Source organism: Nycticebus coucang, chromosome 22 (assembly GCF_027406575.1).
Source record: "Nycticebus coucang isolate mNycCou1 chromosome 22, mNycCou1.pri, whole genome shotgun sequence".
Taxonomy (NCBI): domain Eukaryota; kingdom Metazoa; phylum Chordata; class Mammalia; order Primates; family Lorisidae; genus Nycticebus; species Nycticebus coucang.
The window spans coordinates 38,919,503-38,945,730 of record NC_069801.1 but is presented as its reverse complement, the minus strand read 5'-3'; the positions used below and the strand labels follow the sequence as shown (position 1 = coordinate 38,945,730).

The window sequence follows — 26,228 nt, the reverse complement described above, 5'->3', positions numbered from 1 at the left end:
GAGGCTGAGGCAAGAGAATCGCTTAAGCCCAGGAGTTGGAGGTTGCTGTGAGCTGTGTGAGGCCACGGCACTCTACCGAGGGCCATAAAGTGAGACTCTGTCTCTACAAAAAAAAAAAAAGAAAAAATAATACTTTGTTTTATATGGAATCAGAAAAAACCTCGAATAGCCAAAACATTACTCAGCAATAAAAACAAAGCAGGAGGAATCACGCTACCAGATCTCAGACTGTACTATAAATCGATAGTGATCAAAACAGCATGGTACTGGCACAAAAGCAGAGAAGTAGATGTCTGGAACAGAATAGAGAATCAAGAGATGAATCCCGCTACTTACTGTTATTTGATCTTTGACAAGCCAATTAAAAACATTCAGTGGGGAAAAGATTCCCTATTTAACAAATGGTGCTGGGTGAACTGGCTGGCAACCTGTAGAAGACTGAAACTGGACCCACACCTTTCACCATTAACTAAGATAGACTCTCACTGGATAAAAGATTTAAACTTAAGACATGAAACTATAAAAGTACTTGAAGAAAGTGCAGGGAAAACTCTTGAAGGAATCGGCCTGGGTGGATATTTTATGAGGAGGACTACCCAGGCAATTGAAACAGTGTCAAAAGTACACTACTGGGACCTGATCAAACTAAAAAGCTTCTGCACAGCCAAGAACATAGTAAGTAAAGCAAGCAGACAGCCCTCAGAATGGGAGAAAATATTTGCAGGTTATACCTCCGATAAAGGTCTAATAACCAGAATCCACGGAGAACTCAAACGTATTAGCAAGAAAAGAACACGTGATCTCAGGGTGGGAAAGGGACTTGAAGAGAAACTTCTCTAAAGAAGACAGACACACAATCTACAAACACATGAAAAAAAGCTCATCTTCCTTAATCATCAGAGACATGCAAATCAAAACTACTTTGAGATACCACCTAACCCCAGTAAGAGTAGCCCACATAACAAAATCCCAAAAGCAGAGATGTTGGCGTGGATGTGGAGAAAAGGGCACACTTCTACACTGCTGGTGGGAATGCACACTAATATGTTCCTTCTGGAGGGATGTTTGGAGAATACTTAAGAGACCTAAAAATAGACCTGCCATTCGATCCTGTAATTCCTTTACTAGGTTTATACCCCAAAGATCAAAAGTCACAATATAACAAAGACATCTGTACCAGAATGTTTATTGCAGCCCAATTCATAATCGCTAAGTCATGGAAGAAGCCCAAGTGTCCATCGACCCACAAATGGACTAGCAAATTGTGGTACATGTATACCATGGAATACTATGCAGCCTAAAGAAAGATGGAGACTTTACCTCTTTCATGTTTACATGGATGGAGCTGGAACATATTCTTCTTAGCAAAGTATCTCAGGAATGGAAGAAAAAGTATCCTTTGTACTCAGCTCTGCTATGAAGCTAAATTATAGCTTTCACATGAAGGCTATAACCCAACTACAGCACAAGAGTATAGGGAAAGGGCCAAGTAAGGGGAAGGGAGGCGGGAGGTTTTGGTGGAGGGAGTGTAATGGGTGGGGTCACATCTACGGTGCATCTTAGAATGGGTACAGGCGAAATAGAATACAAATGCCTACATACAGTAACTAAGAAAATGCCATGAAGGCTATGTCGAACAGTTTGATGAGAATATTTCAGATTGTATATGAAACCCGCACATTGTATCCCTTGATTGCACTAATGTACACAGCTATGATTTAACAATGAAAAAAAAAATTAACAAATCTACCAGGAAGGGAAAAGAAAGAAAGGAGAAAGAGAGAAATTGAGAAAGTAATAGCTTCCAATTTTAGTGTAGTTCTGATACCAGAACCTGGCAAGGAAGGTGTTGAAATAAAAATATCAGACTGCAAAAAAAAAAAAAAAAAAACTTCCAGGGTGAATTACATACACACCCCTTAGGATAGCATTTGAGATCTTTTAACACATTTAGTTCCCTCTTTCCCCTCAGGCAACTTGAATCCCTCTCCCCTGGGCAACAGAACACACCACCTGCACCCCCTCAGTGGTTCCTTTAACTTTGTCCTCCATCAGGAGTTCCTAATTTGTTTCTTCCTGTCAAATGATATCCATCTCCTTCCTCGAGGATGACAATCAAACACCAAGAAGCTTTTCTAATTCTTTCCCTGCTAGATAAAATCCGTCTCCACAGCACTTTGTATCACAGTCCACATTTATTGAAGGCTTATTATGTGCCAGATGTTATGCTTAGCATTAGATATTAACATAGAGTATAACACTATAATTATTATGAGAACATGAACGTTTTAAGAGGAAATACAATATAACAAAGTTCTCTCCCAGGATTTGAATCAAGCTCTTCCTCTTTTTAAACCCCAATTCTTTTCACCTCATCCCAAAGCCTCCCTTAGGACAGATATTTTGAGTCACCATTTCTGCTCAGTACTCTAGCCCTGTCCCTTCCCATCGGCCAGCTTGGCAGAGCACTGCTGCCAGGGGGACAAATGTCAGTAGGACTCCAGTTTTGCTTCTTCCTTCCTTCCCTTCTTACCTGAATTTCTCTGCTCTCACGGTAAAAATCCTTGTCTTCCAGCTTCTCAAAGAGCAGAACTCTCCCTGGCCCAGCAGAACACGCAAATCCCTTGGAATAGGGTGCGATGGCAAACACCTCAGGCATGGCCATGTGGGCCTGGCTACTGGCTGCGATGACCTGTTCATAGGAGGGAACTGGAGAACTGACTGGAGGAAACTCAATCAGGCTAGAAAAGGAAAACAGCAGATAAAGTTTACAGAGGCAACTCCACGGAGATGAGCTCTGCTAGAGAGGAGAAAGAGGGCAGCCCTTGGCAGTGGGAGAAACCACTCTATGCTCCCCTTTCCCATGGCCAAATGCCACCCTTTGGTCTGTATGCTATGCAGACTCCACAGAGAAAAGACTGGGAGGGCATGCATTTATCTGGCAGTGTCACAACCCTGTGTGGTTACTGTAATGATGATGATGATTACCTCCTTTCGTTTAGAAAAAGGTGGCTCAAAGGAATTGAGTTTTCTAAGACTACACAATTAGTAAGTGGCAGAGCTAAGATTTCCATTTTTGTTCATTTATTTATTCATATAACAAATATGTATATCTGCTTATAAATGTTTAGCTGGAGTTCTACTATGCTACTAGCTCTGTGAAAAAAAGGTAAGAAAGGCTGACACAGTTCTCACCTTCTGAAGCTCACAGTCTGGATGACATGTGCTAAGGACTGCTGGGGATGGCTGAGCCTACAGTCAGCAGGTCACAAGAGTTTTTCAAGGATGGTTTCACAAGAGGGGCACCTATCTCAGAAGAGTGGAAGCTGAGAGTTAAAGGACAATCAGGAGTGTGTCAGATATGTGTACACTCCTAGGGGAGTGGGGTGTGCAGAAGCAAGGCTGTGGGGTGGACAGAGGCAAGAACTACAGAGGAAGAGAACAGCAGGGACATGAGGGCCAAGTCAAGGAGTCTGGGCTTTGTTCTGGGAGTCCTGGACCCCAGGACTGAAGGAGTGAACACAGCAACTGGAGAAGGACATGGAGATTTCTCAGGAAGCTCCTATATAATCCCACACACAAAAAGGAGATGTCATTGGCATGGGGGAGGTGATGAAAAGTGTGTAGATTGAGGGCAGCACCTGTGGCTCAAAGGGGTAGGGAGCTAGCCCCATATGCCAGAGGTGGCAGGTTCAAACCCAGTCCTGGCCAAAAATGGCAAATAAAAGTGTAGATTGAAAGTTACTGAGGAAGAAGAATGTACAGGATGCCACTGTGGTTGAGGGCTGAGGTTCTAGAGTTAGACAGATCTGGGCTTGAATCCTCATCCTGCCACTTGACAGTACTGTGATCTTGGGTGGATTACTTAGGCTCTTTGAACCTCAGTTTCCTTATCTATAAAATGTGCACGATCTTAGTATGGACTATACATGGTAAGAATTCAATGGGAATATATAGAAAGTACTTAGAGCAGTATTGGGTGCATTCAAAGGTGTGTCCCAACATTCATGAGATAGCACTTGTACGGGCTATCCTAGAAGCAAAGCGGGACCTCTCTTACATTGGTCAATAGTACCGTTCCTTCCTCAGCCTGCTCCTCACCCCATCAGACTTCTTGGTTGGTCTCTTACCTCTTAGTGAATTGTAAGTTCCTTGAGGACTTCTGCCCCTGGCACCTAGCAATATGCCTTTTGCACACTTGCAGGGTATCGGTGGACAGTTATTTAACCAATTCAGTGATTTAGTCACTTGAAAATATATTTTTGAAAAGCTATAATTTTGAAGACTGGTACTAATAAAAGGCTTATAAAAGGAAGTTAGGTATAAACATGAAAATAATTGTATCTAGGCTATGTTTATAACTATCAAATCTGTGCTTGAATATAGATTAATACTAGAAAGGAAAAGGGAAAGTGAATATAGTTGACTTTTAAGGTAAAGGGGTTATAAGTGGTTTTTAAAGAATGCAGTTTTTGTATGATGCTGTTAGTACAATGAGTATATGAGCATAGCCCAGAGGGGAGCATACCTCTCTGATTCCTGGATGACCTCCAGGCTTTTAGAGCCATTGGTAGTCTCCTTGACCATTATACTCGTCTCCCAGCGTTGATCTCCAGATTCAAAAAGGAAGAGCTTGCCTGTATCAGTGCCAACAATAATCTTGTCATCAGTCACCCAGGCATGAGCTAAATAGTTTTGGGGTTCTCCCCTCTGGAAATTGGTTTGCTTCAATGTTCCCTCAGTAAAACGGAGAAGCTTAAACATCCCACTTCCCGTGACACAAATATGAGTGTTATCCTGGGGACTGAAGCTCACCTGTACGATGTAAAAAAATTAAAGAAAAAGATGATTCATAAAACCAATCTTGATGGAATTACATGTATTTCTCAATTTTACTAATTAATATTTATTTCAGGTAGGCTCAGAATATCCTTCAAGTATCACTAAATGATGTAATTCCATACCACATTTTACAAGGGCCATTAATATTGTACAGCCCATGAGTCTTAATCTAGGAAATCTACAACCCATGAGTCTTAATCTAGGAAATCTACAAAAGCCAAAAATCAGAAAGAGCAGGTTTTGACAACAAACTCTTTACCAACAAACAGAATAAATCTCAGCTGGAAACACAGACAAGGCTTAGATAGGGGAGGAGAGGAGCCACATATTAGGGGATGTCATGTGGTTACCAATTGAGCACCCTTCATCCTTAGCCCCTATTCCAATATACAGGCGCTCCCCAACTTACCATGTAGTTCCATCCTGATAAATCCATCACAAGCTGAAACACATTTAATACACCTAACCTATCCAACATCATAGCTTAGCCTCGTCTGTCTTAAGTATGCTTACAACACTCACCTTAGCCTGCAGTTGGGCAAAGTCATTACTAACACTGTAGAGTACCTTAGTGGGTTTATCTCTGCAATGGCATGGCTGCCTGGGAGCTGTGGCTAACTGCTGCTGCTCAGTGTTATGAGAGTACTGTATGGCATATATTGCTTTTGCACCATCATAAAGTCAAAAAATTGCAGTTGAATCATAAGTTGGGGCCTGTCTATACAGTAATGGGCAGTCAACCTGCTGTCTCCACTAGATGTGAGCTACTTGAGGGGCTGGGGTTTTTTCAACTCTGTATCCCCAGTGCTTAGTTCATTATGGACAGCCAATAAACATTTATTGGATCTGCCTGGCAGGAGATATTCTCTGCTTTGTACAGGGACACGTCACCAGGTCTCACTATGGCCTGGTAGAAACCTTGATAACCTTCTGGTTCTACCTGCCTTTGATATGATTCTTTGATCACCAAGCAACCTTCTGATTACTAACTTCACCTCTTGACTTCTCTATTACTAGGAAGGGAGTACACTGGATGAATGATGTGCATGTTCTGCTTGTGATATGCTGGTTTACACATCCATCTCTTGTTCACTGAATAATTGAATCTATTCCTGAGACACTGATTAGCTAGCATTTCTGAATGTGAACAGAACTGAGTTCTTAAACTTGTAAAACTGGGTCCTAGATCCTAGGCTAGGGTGACTATACCAAAATTAACCTCCTCGGGACTCCCCGTCTATGCAGTCAGCCAGGCTCCTGATGAGTTATATTGATTTTGCCCTTAAACCACAATATAAAATCCTGCAACTTCATCAACAGCTTCCTAAAGATCTACCACTTTACATTATGCTCCTGAAATCTTTCTACTGCTCAGCAATAATGCTGGCAAGAGGCCAGGATCAGGGAGAGACGCCAAGTTTTATTAATCCACCTCCGGGCCCAACCAGAAAGCTGTTCTGGGACAGAGTAAGGAAGACTGGAGCTAGAGTCAGAGAATTCCTTTGCCCCACTACTCCCTCCCTTTGTGCTCCCGGAGGAGTTATTTACTCTCTTGGACCCTCAGTTCTCTCCTCTGTAAAATGGGGATAATAACCATGCATACCTTACATGGGGGTTGTAAGGCTAAATTTTAAAATGCATGTTAGAAATTAGAATTGTGATACACAGAAAGTATTCAGTACAAGACAGCTGTAATTTTAGAAATAATTTGCACCATACTTGTTATGCTATAAAGTACCTGGTAGACAGGGTTGTTCTGAGTGTCAATTTTAATGATGGCCATTACTTTCTGTTTTTCCCACAGCCAGTATACAAGGTTTGATTCTGGAGGTGATGTCTGAGTCAAGAGGTATTTGGAGTCTGGAGAAAAAGCCATGCTAATAAATTTATGAACCGGGAAGTCAAAATTACTCAGGATTTTGCGCTTTCGGCAAGGGATGGATGACAATTCATAAATGGTGATGACAGGTTTTTCTTGTACAGTCTCAGAGATAGCGAGGTAGCGCCGATTGGGACTGATGGCCAAGGCCAACATGCCCTGACTCTTTTCTGAACCTGCAAACAGAGGTAAGAGGGAAAAATGAGGATAGATTACATTTTCACCATGATTAAACATAAGACAGGCACAGTAGTGGGCACTGCTGATGCAAAGGCAGGAATTATCAATCTCTGGCAGTCCCTTGGTACAAGTGGATATGGCTATTATGAAAATAACTAGGACAGGTACCTTTGAGGATATAATGGGAGGAGAAGCTGGAGACTCCTTCATGAAGAAGGATAAGATGGGATAGGGTATGGGATGGGGGAAGGAGGTAAGAGCTTGAGCAAAGGAGTGGATATAATGTAGGCTGTAGCACAGTGGGAGAACTGCAAACAGTGGGGCATTGCTGGAACACTGCATGTGAGTTGGGTGGCCAAAGATGGACCTAAGAGGGTTGGGCAGGGTCAGATCCTACAGGTCTTTACCCCTGAGTGGCCAGCGTTCCACACTCTTCCTCTAGTCCAGAGGCTAGGATGCTAGCTGCTGGATTCCTCAGCTACCTTTCCAGTTAGGTGATCTATGTGAAATTCTGGCTATGAGATACATGCAGACGTCTTCTGGAGTGGCTTTATGATAAAAGTTGTGCTTTCTTAAGCACCAGGGACAGATGTGTTCTACCCATTTTGTCCTGGACTACAGAGGTGATATCTGGGGATACAATAGTCATCTGGCCATCATGAAGTAATAAGCATGGAAGTAGAAGATATGCTCCTTTAGAAAGCAGAGTCTGAAGCAAAGATTAAAGTGAAAATATTTTATTTGGAAAATGCAGTCATGGCCACAATATAATTTTTGTGGGCTCTGGGCATTTACTTTGGCTTTTATGAGGCCCTTCCTTTAATAAAAAATATTAAAAATGTATTTAATATATTATTTTTAAATGTTGACTGCCTTCAAATAAACAGAAATATAATTCAAGATGGATCATATATTGTGGGCCCTAGGCCCTGTACCTACTGTGACTAGTGGATAAATGGTGTATGGATGCAGGCTTGGGGCATGAGGCAAGGAAAGATGTGCTAGAAAATGACCATGATGTGCCCCCCTGTGATGTGCCCCATGTGCTGCTAGATACAAGTCAGGGAGTGATGTAGCAAGTTGCTCAGTAGGCAGCACATGGGAATGCTCTGGAAGGGCTGCAGGGAGTCATGAAAGCTCAGAGATGAACCCAAGTTTGGGGTCACTGAGAGTATCACACAAGAGTTTAGACTTCTCCTGGGAGGACACTGGAAATTTTTAGAAAGAGTCAGATGTGTGTTGTCAAAAGAACTTTCTGGAAGACAACCCTGAGGGAAGGACACCAGTAAACAGGCTATTTCAACAAGTGAGAGGTGATGGTAGCAAGAAGCAGCAAGAAGCAATAAGTAGCAGTAGGGGCAGCAGGAGTGGAGAGGAGGGGAGACCACAGAAACATTAAGAGGCAAAGACAGAAAATGCCAGGAATGCTATGTTAACCAGTGTGATGAAAATGTGTCGAACTGTTTATAAAACCAGTGTATGGTGCTCCATGATCGCATTACTGTACACAGCTATGATCTAATACTAATAAAAAAAAATTAAAAAATTAAAAATAAATAAATAAAATAAACCATAAAAAAAAAAAAGAGGCAAAGACAGGCTGGGCACGGTGGCTCACGCCTATAATCCTAGCACTTTGGGAGTCTGTGTTGGGTGGACTGCTTGAGCTCAGGAGTTTGAGACCAGCCCGAGCAATAGCGAAATCCTGGTCTCTACTAAGAATAGAAAAAACTAGCCAGGTATCATGGTGGGTGCCTGTATTCCTGCAGTCCCAGCTACTCGAGAGGCTGTGGCAAGAAGATCGCTTGAGCCCAAGAGTTTGAGGTTGCTGTATGACGCCAGAGCACTCTACCCAGGGCAACAGAGTGAGACTGTCTCAAAACAAACAAACAAAACAAAACAAAACAAAAAAAAAAAAAGAAAAGAAAGAGGTGAAGACAGTAAGACATGTAATCACCTGGCTGAGGGGGAAAGAGAGAGAAACGAGTAGTGAATGACATTGAGGATTCTGATTTAGGTGATGGGAAGCAGAGGGCCACCTGTGATGGACCGCAAGCTGAGGAGGTTACTGCCGATGAAGAGTACGTCCATTGTCTTGTGCCTAAATTAGCCCATCCTAATACTATTTATTCATGCTTATTTGCTTCTATATTTTTATACTTGTGCCTGTGGCTCAGTGAGTAGGGCACCGGCCCCATATGCTGAGGGTGGTGGGTTCAAACCCAGCCCCGGTCAAACTGCAACAAAAAGGTGGCCGGGTGTTGTGGCGGGCGCCTGTAGTCCCAGCTGCTTGGGAGGCTGAGGCAAGAGAATCATGTAAGCCCAAGAGTTAGAGGTTGCTGTGAGCCGTGTGAGGTCATGGCACTCTACCCGAGGACAGTACAGTGAGACTCTGTCTCTACAAAAAATAAAAATAAAAAAAAAGGAAAAATTTACACTCAAGTTTTAATTTTTTTTAATTTTTTAATTTTTTTGCGACACAGTCTCACTTTGCTGCCCTTGGTAGAGTGCTGTGGTGTCACAGCTCACAGCAACCTCAAATTTTTGGGCTTAAGCAATTCTTTTGCCTCAGCCTCCCAAGGAACTGGGACTACAGGCGCCCACCACAACGCCCAGCTATGGTTGTAGTTGTCATTTTTGTTTGTCAGGCCTGGTCTGGGTTCGAACCCACCAGCTCCGGAGTATGTGGCTGGCTCCCTAGCCGCTGAGCTACAGGCACCGAGCCTACACTTAAGTTTTTAATACGTCTGGACTTCATAATGGTAAAAGGTATGAAGCAAGGATCTAAATTACCATTTCCCAAATACCCAACTAGTACCACAAGTAATCACTAATGCCACCCTCATGATACACAAAAGTTATATATTGACATAGATGTAATTAGGTTCCTGGGATATTTCCATAGGGCCACACTGCTTTTGTAATCATATCTTAATTATGTGTTTGAATATCTGGCAAGGTAGAGTCGTTAAGGAAAGAGGGGGAAAAAAAGGAAATGATAAATTCAGTTGTGTGTATGTTGTGTGTGAGGTCATGTTGTAGCAACTTTAAGTAAGGAGGTCTAGCAGTTGGATGCGATTCTAAAGCTAGGAGAGGCTGGGACTGAAAATACAGATTTTCAGTACAGTGGAAGCAAAAACTGAGCATGGGGCCAGCACAGTTGTTCATGCCTGTAATCCTAGCACTCTGAGAGGCTGAGGTGGGAGGGTCCCTTCAGCTCAGGAGTTCCAGATCAGCCTCAGCAACAGCAAGACCATGGCTCTACTAAAAATAGAAAAATTAGCCAGGTGTTCTGGTGGATACCTGTAGTCCCGTTACCTGGGAGGCCGAGGCAGGAGGATCACTTAACTCAGGACTTTGAGGTTGCTGTGATTTGGGCTAATGCCACGGCATTCTAGCCTGGGCAACAGAGTGAGATTGTCTCAAAAATATGCAACTGTAAGCATGACATTGCTCAGAGGAGGCAAAGGAACACTGCTCACTCCTCTTTTTGTGCTTTCTTGCCAGGCTCCTACTGACACACAGCATGTGTCCTGCTCCCTTACCTAGTCCTGCTCCTTTGAATACACTCCTGCCTCTATCACTGCACTGAAAGCTTCTGAGGGGAGGGGCCATGGCTTTCCTGCAAATTCATTCATTCATCTGTCATCCATTCAATCATCAGTGCCTGGTACCTAGTAGGTGATGAGCATGTGTTGACTGATTTTTGAGTGTGTAAAATGCTTTGTATTGCTTTAACCTGGTTGATGACTCCTCTCCTCCTTGAAATATTTTAGCTCTCACATGGATTTCTTCTGGTCTTTTTGATCACTCCTGCCAAGTCTTTTTTGTTGGTTCTTCCACTCATCCCTAGCACTAAATGCAGGAGTGCCCCAGAGCCTGCTCATTAGGCTTCTTCTCTTTTATATAGACATCATTCCCTATTAGGACTCTCACACTGTGAGAGGGTTTAAATTTCACCTCAATGCTGGTGACACTCAAATTCCTATCCCATTCTGGATGGACCTCTCTTCCTTAAATTCAGGCCTGAAATCAAACTGCTTACTTAGCATCTCCATTTGGATGTCTAGCAGGCACCTCAGCCTTAACATGTCCCAAATCAACTGCCATCTTTAGCCTTTTTCATCTCTATCAACAGCGACTCCACCTCTCCCATTCTCAGGCCAAAACCTTTGCTGCTTCTTTTCTTCTGCCCCACATCAGGCCCGTGAAGAAATCTGTCACGTCTACCTTCAAAATATATCCAGGATTTGCTCTTTCCTCACATTCCTTGGTGCTGCCTCCAGCCTGCTCTCAGCACTATCTTCTCTCACCTGGATTACAACACTTACCCCCTCAACTGGTCTCCCTGCTTCCTGCTTCCTTCTGGTCTCTCCATTGTTTTTCTTTAGGAGACAGGGTCTCACTCCATCACCCAGGCTGAAGTGTAGTGGTGTCCTCAGAGCTCAAGCAATCCTCCTCCCTCAGCTGCCCAAGTAGCTGGGAGTACAGGCATGTACTACCATGCCTGGCTAATTTTTCTATCTTTTGTAGAGATGAGGTCTCACTGTGTTGTCCAGGCTGGCTTGAACTCCTGGCCTCAAGAGATCCCCCTGCATCAGCCTTCCAAAGTGCTTGGATTACAGGTATGAACCATAATACCCTTTACTCCTCCTTAGACATATTCTCTGCTTAGTAGCCAGAATGAACCTGTGGCAATGAAAGTGTGATCATGTTACCACTCAGAACTCACTCACATGGCTTGTCATCTTGCTCAGAGTAAAAGCCTGTGACCCATAAGGCCCATGTGTGTTGCTACCCATCATTTCTTTGCCTCTCCTCTTCCTCCCTACTCTTCCATCCTTTCCCCTCCAGCCATACTGGTCTCCTTGCTTTTCCCAAACACACTAATCATCCTCCTAATTCAGAGCCTTTGCTACTCTCTCTGCTACAGCCCTGCCCTTCCCACATCAGTAAGGCCAGCTCCTCTGCTTTCTTCTGTCTACATTCAAAAGAGCAGTCCTCAGTGAGCCCTCCCCAAGCCCCATTCTACAACTCCATACTCTCCCAATAGCTTCAGCTTCCATGCTTCATTTTTTCTCACTAGCATCTACAACTAACACATAGAGTACTTCTTTTTGTTTACTGTCCTCTACCTTACTAGAATGGAAATACCAGGAGGATAAAGGTTTGTATGCATGTGTTTGTGTGTATCTGTTTTATCCCTGGTACATGGAAAGTACTTGATAAATTTTTTGTAAATGAACAAATGAATACATCTGAGCCTCATCATGACTCTGAGCTGAGCAACTCCATCTTACAGATGAGGAGATTGAAGTTCCATGAGCTTATAAAAGGAGGAGTTTAACCAAATCCAGGTGTCCCAATTTCATGACCTTTATATTTTTCACTTCATGAGTAATACCCTCAGACTTGGGCAGCAGGGATCCTTCCCTTTGTCCCATGTTTTAGAGTACCCCTTTGGGGGTCTCCTCTGGCTGGGTACCCTTCCATTAAGTGGAGTCTAGGGGCCACCTGCTGTTTTCAAGGTCTCTTTTAGATCATGTCCTAGGAGCCCAGCACTCTGGCATTTCCTGTCCAAATGGCAAATGGCACCTGAGTCTGTTGACAAGATCAGTATTGGATTCCTCCCAATCCTGTCTCTATCCTTGGCCTGAACCTGAAGGATGCTTAAAGGGCAGTTGTTTACAGGATCTGTGGGTAGAACTTGAACATATGGGCTGGGAGGATCCACACACATGTAATGTCCCCTGATGTAAGATAGAGTTGGGAGCAGAAGAGAAGTAGTGTAAGTGGGAAATGAGAGAATATGAGCACAATAACTCAAAGTAAACTCTTGGTGGATACATTATGTAAAGAAAATCAATGAACTAAGTGATTAAAATCTAAAAGAATAATTTAGATTACTCCACAGTGGAGTTCCCAAAGGAGATAATAGAATAAAACGGTATAAGAAAAACAAATTTTTTTGTATACCAGTTGAACGTGGCATTTACTATAAAACTATTAATAAACAGAAATTCTCAGCAGTTGTGGGGCTAATGCCCATGATCCTAGTACTTTGGAAGGCTGAGGTGGGAACTTCACCTGAGGCCAGGAGTTTGAAACCAGCCTGAGAAAAACATGCCCCTGTTTCTACAAAAACCAGAAAAATTAGTGGGGTGTGGTAGTATGTGCTTGCAGTCTCAGCTACTCAGGAGGCTGAGGTAAAAGGATCTCTTGAGCCCAGGAGTTTGATGTTGCAGTGAGCTATGATGTCATGGCACTGTACTCTAACCTGGGCAACAGAGCAAGATCTGTCTTGAAAGAAAGCAAAGGAAGAAAAGAAAGAAGGAAGGAAGGAAGGAAATTGTGTAAACCTATGAAAAGATACCCTCATCATTCTCATTAGTAATAGAGAAATGCAAATGTAAACCACAATAAGATACTTTTTCTCAACCACAAGACATACAAAACATTAGGAAGTTGGGCAATACCAACAGTTGGCAAGGTTGCAGAGGAATGAGGACTCTTATACACTTCTGGTGGGAGTGTAAATTGCTATCACACTACTCAGTACTTGTAGTGAGTTTACCAGGGGGAGTTTTTATTCAAGTAGATGAGTTTGTATGCACATAAGAACGTTTATGTAGGTATGGCTTGTAATAGCAAACAACTGTTATTCCCAAATGGCCCTAGGGAATACTAGGAAGGATAAAGAATATTCATATGATAGAACTTAGCCATATGAATCAAGACAAATGAGTCTCAAACTATGATGCTGAACACATATGCTAAGATTCTATTTACATAAAATTGCAAAATAGCAAAAACAAAAGTATATCTTGCATAAGGTTAAACATATATGTGGTGAAACTATATGGAAAAGTAAGGGAATAATTACAAAATCCAAGATGGGGTGTGTGTGAGGAGGAAGAGGAATGCAATTAGAGACAAGCACTGGAACTAGCCATCTTCTATTTCCTATACTGGGTGGTCTGGTTTACAGATCTCCATTTTATTGTAACTTAAAGAATATTATGTATTTTTTAGTGTATATTCTTTTGTATGTACATGTCACAATAGAAAGTGTTCAATGCAACAAAGGGTGGTAAACATTGATTAGGTTGTTAAAATCATGAATTTTACAACAATGTTAACAAAACCAAATGCTGTCTTGTTATAAGAATGCCTATTTGTGACTTAGAGTAAAATTTCCAGTATCTTCATCATACATAGATTCAAAATGTGTTGTAATGAAGATATGTACTCTGGTGAATTGCATTACACAACTCACAAACTGGCTCTAGTGATGATGATGACAATGACAATGATACTAGAGATGCATGAAAAGAGATCTGTCAAAATAATTTGTCTGAAAATTACAGGAAAAAAGTACTTTTAAAATTAACATTTTACATGTGATTTTCACTGATTGTGTAATTATTAATCTATACTTAAATAATACAAGCCGACATTTATTTCCTCTACATTTATAAAGCTACATGTATATACCAGTTGGTTAGGAAACCTTTTCAATCGTCATGTTAGGATTATGAGGTTATTATGTGGCACATACCGTTAATGTACCTGATGTGTCAGGATGGAAGGGGTTTTACCTGGAATGAATTTTTGCCATTTCTGATCCACATTGTACTTTACACAGTGATTTCCTGAAGGAAATATAATGATCTGTTCATCAAAGAAGAAGATATTGTTTGCCACGCGAGATCGAAGACCAAAAACATGCAGCGACTGAGCTACCACGGTAGACATGGTCTCCTGCCAAAGAGCAACTCCTGAGAACTCAGAAGCACGTCCTCCCGCCCAGGCCCCGCCAGACACTCCGCGTCCGCCCAGCTCCCGCCGCAGAGCACGCTCCGCAGGACACCCTCAGTCCCGCCCCCGCTCCCTGCGTAGGACACGCCCCTGCCTTGTCTCGGATTCCTGCACAACCCGCCACAACATGGCTCCTTCTTCTTTCCTTTCCTTTCTTTCCTGACTTCTAGCTCCTCCGGGAGACCTCAGGAACCTCCTCTTACCTTTCGCTGCTTCTCTCTGGGTCACGCACCACGTATCCAGAGACACCACCCCTACGCCCAGACACTTTCAAACGCCAGGTGGTTCCTATAGCAACGACGAACCGGAAGTGTGGGTCTGCAGCCGGAAGCGGAAGTCCGGATCGAAAAGTTGAGTAGTAGTCCTCTGTAGTTGGTGCTGTAGCGGGTGGCGTCCACGTGGAGGGGCAGTGAGGGTTGTTGGGAGCCCCAGGGCATCTAGCTGAGGCGAGGGCTCCTCGGGGTACTCTGTCCTTTATCGGAGGTGTTGGTCGTGCGTGCTGCTAGATGGACACTCCACCGCTCTCAGGGTCGGACTCAGATTCTGATGATTCTCTTGTCACTGACAGAGAGGTAGGTTTCAGCCGAGCTCGCTGGGCTGGGCGTGGGAGCGGGGCCTTATTCCTCTGATTTTGACTACAGTTGTGTCCTGCAGTTGCAAGATGCGTTTTCCCGAGGGCTTCTGAAGCCAGGTCTCAATGTCGTCTTAGAGGGGCCGAAGAAAGCGGTGAACGACGTGGTGAGCTCAGGCGCCGGGTCGAGGGCAACAACGCGGACAAGATGCTCACAGGGCACTGTTGTGCTTAGAAAACCGATTCTTGTTCCAGGAAAGATACAACCTGTTGTATTGCTAAGAGGGTCAATTACCTGTCTGGGTATTGGAGATTAGTGCTTTGTCCGTTGTTTTAGCCCCCTGGGCTTGTAAAAGACAAACTTAGGGTTGCCTTTTGATGAGTTACTGTCTGAATTTCTTAGAATGGCCTCAAGCGGTGTTTGGCTGAGTTCGAGAGGGATTTGGAATGGGTTGAAAGACTCGATGTGACCCTGGGTCCTGTGCCAGCGATCAGTGGATCTGAGGTACCAACACCTCAGAACAAGGACCAGAGAGCTGTTAATCCAGAAGACGACTTCCAGCGGGAGATGAGTTTGTATGTTTGTTCTCAAATGCTGCAGAAGATGAGGGTCCTTGTGCTAGAGAGTGAGGTTGAGAGGAAAGTAGTGAGCCTGCACTCCTCAGAAGGACCAGGGAGTTGCATAAGCCTGTGAGTGCGGAGGACTGCTTGTTTTGACTAAGAAGAGCTAAGAGATTCTCCCTAGTTGACGAAAGAGTTCCTTGGTCCAGCAATCGCAATTCCCTCTGTGGGCTGGTTAGAAATATTCCCTATTAAAGTATTTTTGAGTGTGTACATTCAGTTATTAGAACAAAAAATTGCTTATAGAAGGCTCTTGCTTGTTATTACTTATAAATTCACAATTAACATTAGTTTGTGTGTTATGGATACTTTTAGAGTGGTCATTCTTTTCAACTACTGACTTCTTTTTAGCAACAATTCCCCCTGCCTGGCATTCAGCTAAATTTCTTCTAGAACAAGTTAGTGAGGTTTAATCCAGTTTTTGTTTGGTCATCTGTCCTTGCCAATGGAGGTCAGATGTTGAGAGTCCTTCTGAGCTCGGATAATTCATGCGAGATATCACTAAGGAACGTTAAGACTTCTCTCCCTTACCTCATTTTGCATTTTGTCCTACAATCTTAGCTACCGTCAAGCCCAGGCTGCAGTGCTTGCAGTACTACCCCGCCTCCACCAGCTCAAAATCCCTACCCAGCGGCCCACTGATTATTTTGCAGAAATGGCCAAGTCTGATCAGCAGATGCAGAAGGTAAGACATGGATGTTTTGTCTGAAAGCCAGGGCTCTGCACTTAATTATATTCAGCTGGCTCATCTCTAAGATGACTTATAATACCAATAATGGGAAATATGTTGTCAGAGAACAATGATCTCTTCCCAAGATTGTCCACTTCAGAATCATGCCACTCACCAGCATTTAGATAAACATAACAAAGACGTTTTCCTAATCTGAACAATTAAGAAGAGAATAGGTACTGTGAGAAATTTGGTTCCCAAGGTAAAAATGGCCTCTTGTATTTCCTAGCTGTCATGGTTATGGCATGGTGGGTAGAGAAGGCAAACTGTTCCTCTCTGGCTATTGCCAATGAACAGAGCTATGACTTATAAATAAAAACTTTTCTCTGGGCCTTAGTTTTCTTTAAAATGAGGGATTAATGTGTGTCTCAGAGGTAGTATAACTTGCAGTTAGGTAGCTTGGTCCTCATTTAACTTTCGGAGGAAGAGAATTACCAACATCTAATCCAAGATACAGTGGGGCCTCTGAATCCATTGGTTTTGTATCTGTTGAATCAACCAACTACAAATCCAAAATTAATTGGGAAAAAGACATTCTATAAAGTTTCAAAAAGAAAACATGAATTTGCCATGTGCTGAGCACTACATTGAATCCAGGAGAATGAAGTGAAGTGTAGGCATTGTATTAAGTACTAAAGTAATCCTAGAAATTTGATTTAAAGTATATAGGAGGTTGTATATAGGTTATAGGAAAATATTATGACATTGGTGGATTTTGGTATCCACGAGGGTCCTGGGGCCAATCCCTCGTGGATATAGGGTACAACTGTATATTTTAATTGTACTCTTGTATCTCAAGGTGTATTTTAGGGAGTTCTTATATTGATGGTACCCAGGGAAGCTAATAGAGAGGTAAACCCAGACGTGTCTCTGTACAAATTCTTACTGTGAATTCTGTACCCACTGGCAGCTTCTCATCCTTTCACTGAAAGGTGTATATGTGATGGAAGAGGCCAGGTACCTGCTTGAGTTTGTTCTGTGTGTGATACATTGGAGAAGTGCACTGAGGTGCCTGCTGCTTTAACCTCAGTGTGCAGCCAGCAGGAATGGGGAGAAGTCAGTCTTCCTTCCCGCACATATACTAGGAGTGGGAAAGTTGCTTTGAACCTCTGGCTCCACCACTGACACGTTGAATCCCTTGAGCATAGTGCCCAGCCTGTGGACCTCACTGTGCTTGTGTGTAAGACATAGGGGTTGGAATAGAAGGTTTACAAGTTCCGTAGTTTCCATAACTCAAAGTTCCTGGGAACCCTAAGTAGTGGCCATCCCAAATTCCAATGACAAAACTGAGAACTCTTTGCATTTTAGATTCGACAGAAGCTGCAGACTAAACAGGCTGCTATGGAGAAGTCTGAAAAGGCTAAGCAACTGCGAGCACTTAGGAAATATGGAAAGAAGGTGAGCAGGAAAATGTGCGGGGAGCAGGGTGAGGTCAAATGTGTTTGTTAGATCAGATGGCTGTGGTCTGTGTGGCCCCCTGCCTTATGTGTATTGAGATGGTGTATTACTTGTCTCACAGAGGAGTGTGTGCTGGTGTTCATTCCTGAGCACAGTCTTACTTTGACAGCAACAAGTCACCAGGAATAGCATGGAGACTGAAGGAGAGTCATTCACTTCTCTGGGATCTAGTTTTCACACCCACACAGTGAAGAGTTGGGTTGAGATCAGAGTTTCTGCACCTGACCTCACAGCAAAATCAGTAAGGGAAATCTTTCACAACAGATGTCTAGGCTTCAGAATCTCTGGGAATCTATGTGTGTTTTCTTCCCCAGAAAGCCTCCCAGGGTATGCTGAGATGCATCCTGGGTTGGGGCTCACTACCCTCCTCTGTGATTCTCAAGTCCCTAAAGAAATTGTACTAATGGTTGTCATCCAGTCTGAAAGAAAACAAGCAGGACCTGTGTATTCAAACCAGGGATGTCTAATGTGAAACAGGATCAGGCATACCATAGCACTTTTTTTTGATTTCCTTTTATATTTCATGGTCACCCAAATAAGATGATGGGAATTAAAGTTAAGATTATGTAATTGGCTTGGTGCCTGTGGCTCAAGCAGCTAACCCACCTGAGCTGGTGGGTTCAGATCCAGCCCGGGCCTGCCAAACAACAATGATGGCTGTAACCAAAAATAGCAGGGCATTGTGGCGGGTGCCTGTAGTCCCAGCTACCTGGGAGGCTGAGGCAGGAGAATTGCTTGAGCCCAGGAGTTGGAGGTTGCTGTGAGCTGTGATGCCACGGCACTCTGCCCAGGGTTACAGCTTGAGACTCTGTCCCTCCCCTCCCCACCCCCCCCCCCAAAAAAAAAAGATTATGTAATTGAATGTGAGAGGAGTGGCTGGAGTGTTAAGGTGTTGTAATATTTTGCACACGAATGCTCGTAATCTGGGCTGCAGAACTTTTGTTCATTTTTGGGGTCATTTGGATTTGTCACTGACAAATCCTCCATGGAACAAGATTATACTATAGTGTCCTGTCCTCTGCAAGAAGTGTTCTGTAGACTTGTTTTACTGATCTGGGTGTGGTGGCTGAGATTATCTCAAAGACACCAGTGATTAGTTTCACCTAATCTAATTTGTAAAAAGTAAAACCTCAGTCAGGCATATTAGCTGCTCACTATTTCTAATTTGAAGAAACTTTATGGCAGTGGTTCTCAAGCGGGGTCAATTTACCCCACTCCCAGTAACTTTTTTCACTATCTGAAGACATTTTTGGTTCTCTCATCCTGGGGAGGGAGCTACTGGCATCTGGAAGGTAGAGGTCGGGGACACTGCTAAACATTCTGCAATGCAGGTTAGCCTCTTCATCCCCCCACCACTACAAAGAATCATCTTGTCCACATCAGCCAGGTCCCAATTGAGAAACTCTGTATTAGAGATTTATGTGTCTTCTTTTGACCTTACGGTGTTTTTTTTTTTTTTTTATCTGTTTCATAGAAAGATTTTTTTTCTCTTCTCTTTTGGTACCTTCATGCCTAGTAATAGTGGGTTAGATACAATTAATGGGAAAAATTGCATGTAGACCTAACCTTGATTTGTGACAGTGTTTTTGGCAAGATTGAACCACAGGGTAACAGTGCAGGCTTTGGGGTCAGACTACCTGGATGTGAATCTCTGTGTTTTAGTTTAGGGCAGTGGTTCTCAACCTTCCTAATGCTGTGACCCTTTAATACAGTTCCTCATGTTGTGGTGACTCCCAACCATAAAATTATTTTCGTTGCTACTTCATAACTATAATTTTGCTACTGTTATGAATCATAATGTAAATATCTGATATGCAGGATATATTTTCATTGTTACAAAGGGGTTGCGACCCACAGGTTGAGAACTGTTGGTTTAGGGGATAAGAACTTCACTGAACTGTTATAAAGGTAAACAGAACATATGCTTAGACCCCTTAATATAGCTTTTGGCTCATAGTAAATGTTAAATGATGGTGGTGTTAACCACAGAGTTGTCACTAAGAGAATGTCCCATACTTTCAGTCCTGGTTTGACATGGGAGTAACTGTCCTTGTGTCCATATCATAGGTACAAACAGAGGTTCTTCAGAAGAGGCAGCAGGAGAAAGCACATATGATGAATGCCATTAAGAAGTATCAGAAAGGTCAGTATTTCTCTCTGCTAAGGATGTAGGGCAAGAAATGTACCAGCTACCTTTTGTTAATTTGAGTACATAGTGCTTTGGAGCCATCTTCATTGACGTGAAACTATTATAGCTAAGTTTAGGGATTGAGTGGGGAGCAAGATCTGTCTTTTAAAATCACTTTAGTAAATAACAGACTAATTCTGTGGTTTCAGCTTTTTAAAAATATTCTGGTGCTCATTATAATACTTCTTCATGTACAGGCTTCTCTGATAAACTGGATTTCCTGGAGGGAGATCAGAAACCCATTTCGTGGGATAAGAAGGCAGGAGCTAAGGGCCAGCAGGTGAAGAAGGGGTAAGACTGTTCTGCTTGGTCAGTTTGGTTTGTGATGTGTAAAAGGCCAATAGCTCTTGAGTGTGGTGGTCAGCTCCACACAATGTAGCTTTAGCATTGAGAGATGCACCTGTTGCTTGTGGCCATGATTTCCAATGCTGTAGAATGGGTCTTTTAGTCATGGCAGCCCTCATAGGTTGAAATAAGGTCCTTTTAAGTATTTGGCACAGTGAAAGTAACTATGCAGTAAGTGTTGATTCACCAGCACATGGTGCGATAGTGAATAGACCTAGGTCTAGGTCCCAACTCTGCTACTTTGTAGGGTGATAGTTGTGAGCAAGTCCCTGTGCCTAAGTGTTAATTGCTACCACTCCTAAAATGAGGAAATAGTACCTACCTCATAGTACCATACAGATGAAAGGGATAATGTTGGCTATTATCATTTTTCTAGTCCACCTTTCTGCATACATGGCTACCAGGCCTAGGGGACATGATCATTTTATGTAACAAGAGTAACTGCAGTTACTTTAGTTACTATAAGCTATAGGCACACTTAGGGAGTGGTATGGAGGCACATTTTAGAAACAGCTGACACAGTCAGGGATGGCTTCCTGGAGGAGGGTCCCCCCTGAGCTAAGTCTGAAGGATGAGTAAGAACTGATCAGCAGAATATTAAAGAGGCCAGTTTCAGCAAGAAGGAAGCAATTGAATGAGCAGAGGTGCGGAGATGTGAAGAACAAGTTTGTGTGTGAGAGGCAGTGGGTGTTGGTGTCACTGAGTGCTCAGTGCTAGACCAGGAGTGCAGTGATGGGGCTGGGGGTCCTGGGCTGTTGGTCTGCCTTGTCGAGGAACTTGGGCTTTGTAGTCAGTGGGGAGGCACTCATGGATTGTGCATACAACAGTGAGTGTATCACATTCATGTCTTTAAGGTATTACGGGGCACTGTGTAAATGATGGACTTGAAGAAAACAGGTAAATTGAGAAGTAGACTATTGTGTAGTCCAGTTGGGGATTGATCGTGAGCTGAAAGTGGTTTTAGGGACAGAAGAGAAAATAGATTAAAGTAAGATTTAAGAGATTAAATTAGATTTAAGAGATTAAATTAAGAGATTTAAGAGATTAAATTAGCAGGACTCCATAACTGAATTGGGTGTAGAGTGTGAAAGAAGGAAGAATCAAGGAAACGTCCAGGTGTTTAGCCTCAGGGTGGGTAGATAGCTAGATGGTTGCAGCACCAAGCTCAAGTTAGGGCACATGCATTGGAGGTAAAGCCAGTCCAGGAAGGGAGATGAAAGGTGACTTTGGAGATGCTGAATTTGTGATTCCTGTGGGATGACTAGTTTTATAGTATATTACATTGGAATCCTAACTGCATGTATATATATATATCCTTAAAAGGACTGGAAACAATTCCTGGTGATTTAGCAAGATTTAGTTAAAATAGAAACTTTGCAAAGATAGCAGTAAACCACTTAATATACGTAAACCCTTTCCTGCTTCTTGCTTTGCTTTTTTGCCTTGGTGGTTAGAACAGTAAATACAGGAGCTACATAAGTTTGTAGGGTAAGATTGTAGGTCCATGTTTGAGATCTGAGTTCAGAAGAGCCTCAGGGGCTTTGCAAAAAGAAAGGAAAGTTGAGGATATTGTTGAGCACTAAAATTCATCAGGTTTTACAGTGCTGCAGTAACTCATAGGACCACTTTTGTACAGGCCCAGTGCTAAACGACAATATAAAAACCAGAAATTTGGTTTTGGTGGAAAGAAGAAAGGTTTGAAATGGAACACTCGTGACAGCTATGATGATGTATCTAGCTTCCAGGCCAAGACAGCGCATGGCAGGGGCCTCAAGAGGCTTGGGAAGAAAGGATTAAATGTAAGTGAGCACGGTGTCCAGGTGAGGGGCAGCCCAACCTCCTGTCCATGCCACATCTGCCCTCTCCCTTTCTTCCTTTGTGTGTCCTGCTGTGTGACCAGATGTAGTTTTTCTTTTTCTGTAGAAGAGACCTGGAAAACGAACAAGAGAGAAGTTGAGGAACAGAACACGCTAAATAGCATCTTTGAGTATAAAGAACCAGGAAGGAAGGGGTAAAGATGTGCAATTTCAAAATACAATTATATTCCTCTGTTGGTTTCTTTTGTAAAAATTTCTTTCTATCAGTAAACTAAAGAAAAAATATCAAAGGAACATTTTTCATTGGTTAAAAACTTATGATTGTAAGAGATTTAGAAGTGAATTTTCATATTGAGTCATAAATGCTGTTTATCAAGAATTTAAACTGTAAGTCAAAATTGCCTTCCTTCATGATAAATGAAGATACAAGTTGTACTGCTTTCCATTCCTCTTCCTGATTCCTCCCAAATGTTATATCATCATCGAAGTCCCCAAAGCTGGATGAATTGTGGTGAGATTTCCTTTGTGGCGCGGCTTCTGTTTCTAGCTGGAGTTAATTGTTACCTTCTATTTTTCTCTTGCCTAATTTTCCTTCTGTAGCCTTCATTTTTTTTTTTTTTCCATATTCTTCCACCTTATAGTTTTTCTGCTACAACCTAGATTTGTCACACATGGACATCTTGTCTCTTTTCTAGACCTAGGTTATTTCCATTATTTCCTGGATCCCATATTTTGCTATCTTACCTCGTGCTGCTTTTGTTGTGTTGCATTTCCTAGTATGCTCCTAAGAAGGGAAATGTGAGTGGTCAGCTTTTTACTTCCCTGCATTTCTGAAATTGCCTTTAGTGGGGCTGGTGTGAATTTCCCCTTAGAATGCTTCAGGCACTGCTGCTTTGTCTTGAAGCCTCTTGTGTTTTTCTCTCTGGAAGCTTTTCTTCTTCCTTCCAGTCTGATATTACATGGTGACATGCCTTGATGTGGGCCTGTTTCATTATTTGATTAGAGTATTTGGAAGGACTCATTCTTGGGAATTTTATTTGATAAACTCCCATCTCCCCCCATTTTCTTTTTTCTGATTCTGCAATTTCTGTTAGTCAAATATAAAGCCTCTTCTACCGATAACTTCTAAGTTTGTATTTTCTACTTTGGGGAAAAGATTTCTTTGATTAAATCATTTTATTCACTATTTAGTGTAAGTTTGATTTCATTTTATACCCCAGTCTTCTTGATTCTATGGTTCTTTTCCACATCATTTTATTCTCTACAGGCAGTATCTTATCATATCTCTTCAGATATGAATTATAGTTTAATTATTTTTTCCCAATTTTCTTCTGTTCCCTTCGCCCAAGAACTTTGATCTCCCTTTTTCCACATGAGCTGCAGTGTATCTGAGAAGGAAAAAGCATGGACTTTGGGCCTGGCTGTTACCTACTGGCTGTTTGACCTTAGGCAAGTTAATTTTTCTGTGCTTTGTCATCTCTGTGGAAAAATACAGACACAAGTCATTGGATTCTTGTCAACATCGAGTTCGTATATGGAAAATGTTTAGAACATGCCTACCACATAGATAATATCTTCATATAATTCAATAATCTTATATTCAATATTCCTCTCATATTTGCTTACTTAGTATTACTTTGCTAGTGTGGCTTTTCTTAATGTCTGATGAGCCTCAGATGTATTTAAGAGGTTCTGAGTTCCTGGCTGGATGCTGTGTGTAGGTGGTGCATGAGTGGGGAGGCAGGTCATGTTAAGTGCAGGGCTTTACTCTGTTGACACAGTTAAGTCAATTCACCTGCCCTCTCTTTCTCCATTGCAGGTTAGAAAGCACACTTTTAGGGAAGCTACAAACACCTGAGAACTATATAGGAGTCTTAAGTAGAAAAACCGATTAATTTTCATATTTTCTTTTTTTTTAGGAGCATCATTGGTACATAAAAAAGACCTCTGGTTTCGTACAATACTGTGTTTCTAGAATTAGAGTGAATTTAGTTTTTGTTAGCTAATTTTAACTAACAAAACAGGTTGTGTTTTCAGAAGACCTATTTTTGACAATTGTACAGTATTTATATAAAGGCCTCAGACATAATTAGAGACTTTGAATTGTGCATGGGACACTGAGGGTTTTAAGAATGGAGAACACAGGTTAACTACAGTTCACAATGGTAAGGCCTAAAGCAAGTTATTAATGCAGAGTAATTTTAAAAGATTAGAAAACTATGCCCTTCCTTTCATTTTTCCTGCCTTCCTTCCTTTCTTTTCTATTGTAGAGCAAAGGTTAGTTTCAGAGAGGTCCTCTGCAGAGCTCATTTATATCCCTTATACCTCGCTAAACCTCAGAATGAAGTATGATCAGATTCCGGCAATTTTAACTCTTTATATTATTTTAAAATACAGTCTATGCATTGAAAAATAGGTAGAGACCTAGAAATTTTCAGTGCCCTCTATAGACAGTTCTTGCTTGTTGTGATTCACATATATGTGACTTGCATTTACCAAAGTGTAGCTAAAAAACAGTTTCTCAATAACACTGTTCACATTTCATTTATTAAAGTGTGAACTGTGAGTAGTTGCATAATGTGAAATAATTGCTGTTAGCTCTTAATCCATAAATCACTGCATAATAACACATGCACAATGATTAGGGAACAATCATTGCTTCTTGCGAAGTTGGTCCATAATTGATCACCATGTGTTTGTTATTCATTCCACACACACAGCAAAGCATGTGCTTGTGTTCCCTCTTGTCTTGAGCTTTAAACCCAGGCGCATTTTCAGGAAGTAGGTAATTGAGAGAATTGACTAACATGGATGGATGTGCCATCAAGAAAAAACAACTGATGAGGCTGGAAGTACAATATGAATAGAATACTAATGGAGATAGAGACAGAGCTGATGTGGGGATGTTGGCACTGCTGCTGTTCTAGGGACTAGATACGCAGCCAGAGAAATTTCATGAAGGGGAGCCTGTTAACATGAGTGAGCAAAGAGATGAAGAGGAGTAGGATGTTTCCAAGGAAGTGACCCTGGTGAAAAATTTCACATTGGAGATAAGACATTGGAAGCATGATTGGGTAAATATCTATTAAGTAAAGGAAACTTATTTGCCACAGTGCATGTAAAAGATGCTTGCTCTAACTAATGGCCAGCAAATGAAAAAATGCTCATTGTCTCTAGTTAGAGAAATGCAAATCAAAACCACACTGAAATGTCACCTAATCCCAGGGAGAATGGCTTACATCATAAAGTCCCCAAACAATAGGTGCTGGCATGGATGGGGAGAGAAAGGAACACTTCCACTGTGTTGGTGGGACTGCAGACCAGTGTAGCATCTTTGGAAGGCAGTATGGATACTCCTCAAAGAACTTAAAGTAGACCTGCCATTTGATCCTGCAATCCCTTTACTTAGTAGGTATTTACCCAAAGGAAAAAAAAAAGGCTTACACTCAAATGTTTATAACATCACAAGTCATAAAAAAGATGGAGATTATGTATCTTGCAACAACCTGAATGGAACTGGAGACCATTCTCCCAAGTGAAGTGTCACAAGAATGGAAAAACAAATATCACATGTACCCAGTATTAAATTGGAACTAGTAGATTAACACCTACATGCTCATATGAGAGAAGGGAGGAAGGTTTGGGTAAATTCTATCCAATGCATTGCATGGGTATAGGGCACACTACCTGGGTGTGGGGCACACCTACAAATGGGACTTGATCCTTCCAAATGGAAACTATGGAATCTGTACCTCCACATTCATATAAAAGATAAAAAC

The 26,228-nt window shown here is 42.1% G+C and overlaps 2 protein-coding genes and 1 long non-coding RNA gene across 3 annotated transcripts in view; 2 read left to right on the top strand and 1 right to left on the bottom strand.

The window, feature by feature from the left end:
- The window catches only part of LOC128574888 (uncharacterized), a 41,159-nt gene extending 26,483 nt beyond the window's left edge, over positions 1-14,676 (top strand). The window contains exons 4-8 of the long non-coding RNA XR_008376874.1: positions 6,647-6,691; positions 6,826-6,909; positions 8,919-8,982; positions 11,435-11,526; positions 14,547-14,676. This is a non-coding gene — a long non-coding RNA (uncharacterized LOC128574888). The remainder of the gene's footprint in view (positions 1-6,646; positions 6,692-6,825; positions 6,910-8,918; positions 8,983-11,434; positions 11,527-14,546) is intronic.
- The window catches only part of CFAP57 (cilia and flagella associated protein 57), a 104,667-nt gene extending 89,661 nt beyond the window's left edge, over positions 1-15,006 (bottom strand). Inside the window, exons 1-5 of the mRNA XM_053575840.1 lie at positions 14,923-15,006; positions 14,500-14,662; positions 6,581-6,897; positions 4,529-4,815; positions 2,534-2,741 (exon numbers count right to left, since the gene is read on the bottom strand). Of these exons, the coding sequence (XP_053431815.1) occupies positions 2,534-2,741; positions 4,529-4,815; positions 6,581-6,897; positions 14,500-14,656 (969 nt within the window). The 5' untranslated portion in view covers positions 14,657-14,662; positions 14,923-15,006. The remainder of the gene's footprint in view (positions 1-2,533; positions 2,742-4,528; positions 4,816-6,580; positions 6,898-14,499; positions 14,663-14,922) is intronic.
- An 86-nt stretch (positions 15,007-15,092) lies between these two features.
- On the top strand, positions 15,093-22,743 carry EBNA1BP2 (EBNA1 binding protein 2). The gene is made up of 9 exons (XM_053575845.1): positions 15,093-15,291; positions 15,374-15,457; positions 15,694-15,866; positions 16,473-16,596; positions 17,950-18,039; positions 20,167-20,242; positions 20,485-20,578; positions 22,269-22,431; positions 22,556-22,743. Exons 1-9 carry the CDS (start codon positions 15,226-15,228, stop codon positions 22,604-22,606), a joined length of 921 nt encoding a protein of 306 aa, XP_053431820.1. The 5' UTR covers positions 15,093-15,225; the 3' UTR covers positions 22,607-22,743.
- Positions 22,744-26,228: the final 3,485 nt, after the last annotated feature.

Bases quoted from the DNA above. Each gene is read 5' to 3' on its own strand.
- EBNA1BP2 (XM_053575845.1), top strand. From the start codon at position 15,226: ATGGACACTCCACCGCTCTCAGGGTCGGACTCAGATTCTGATGATTCT. The intron at 15,292-15,373 runs GTAGGTTTCAGC...TGTGTCCTGCAG, and splicing joins CTCTTGTCACTGACAGAGAG to TTGCAAGATGCGTTTTCCCG. The intron at 15,458-15,693 runs GTGAGCTCAGGC...TGAATTTCTTAG, and splicing joins AGAAAGCGGTGAACGACGTG to AATGGCCTCAAGCGGTGTTT.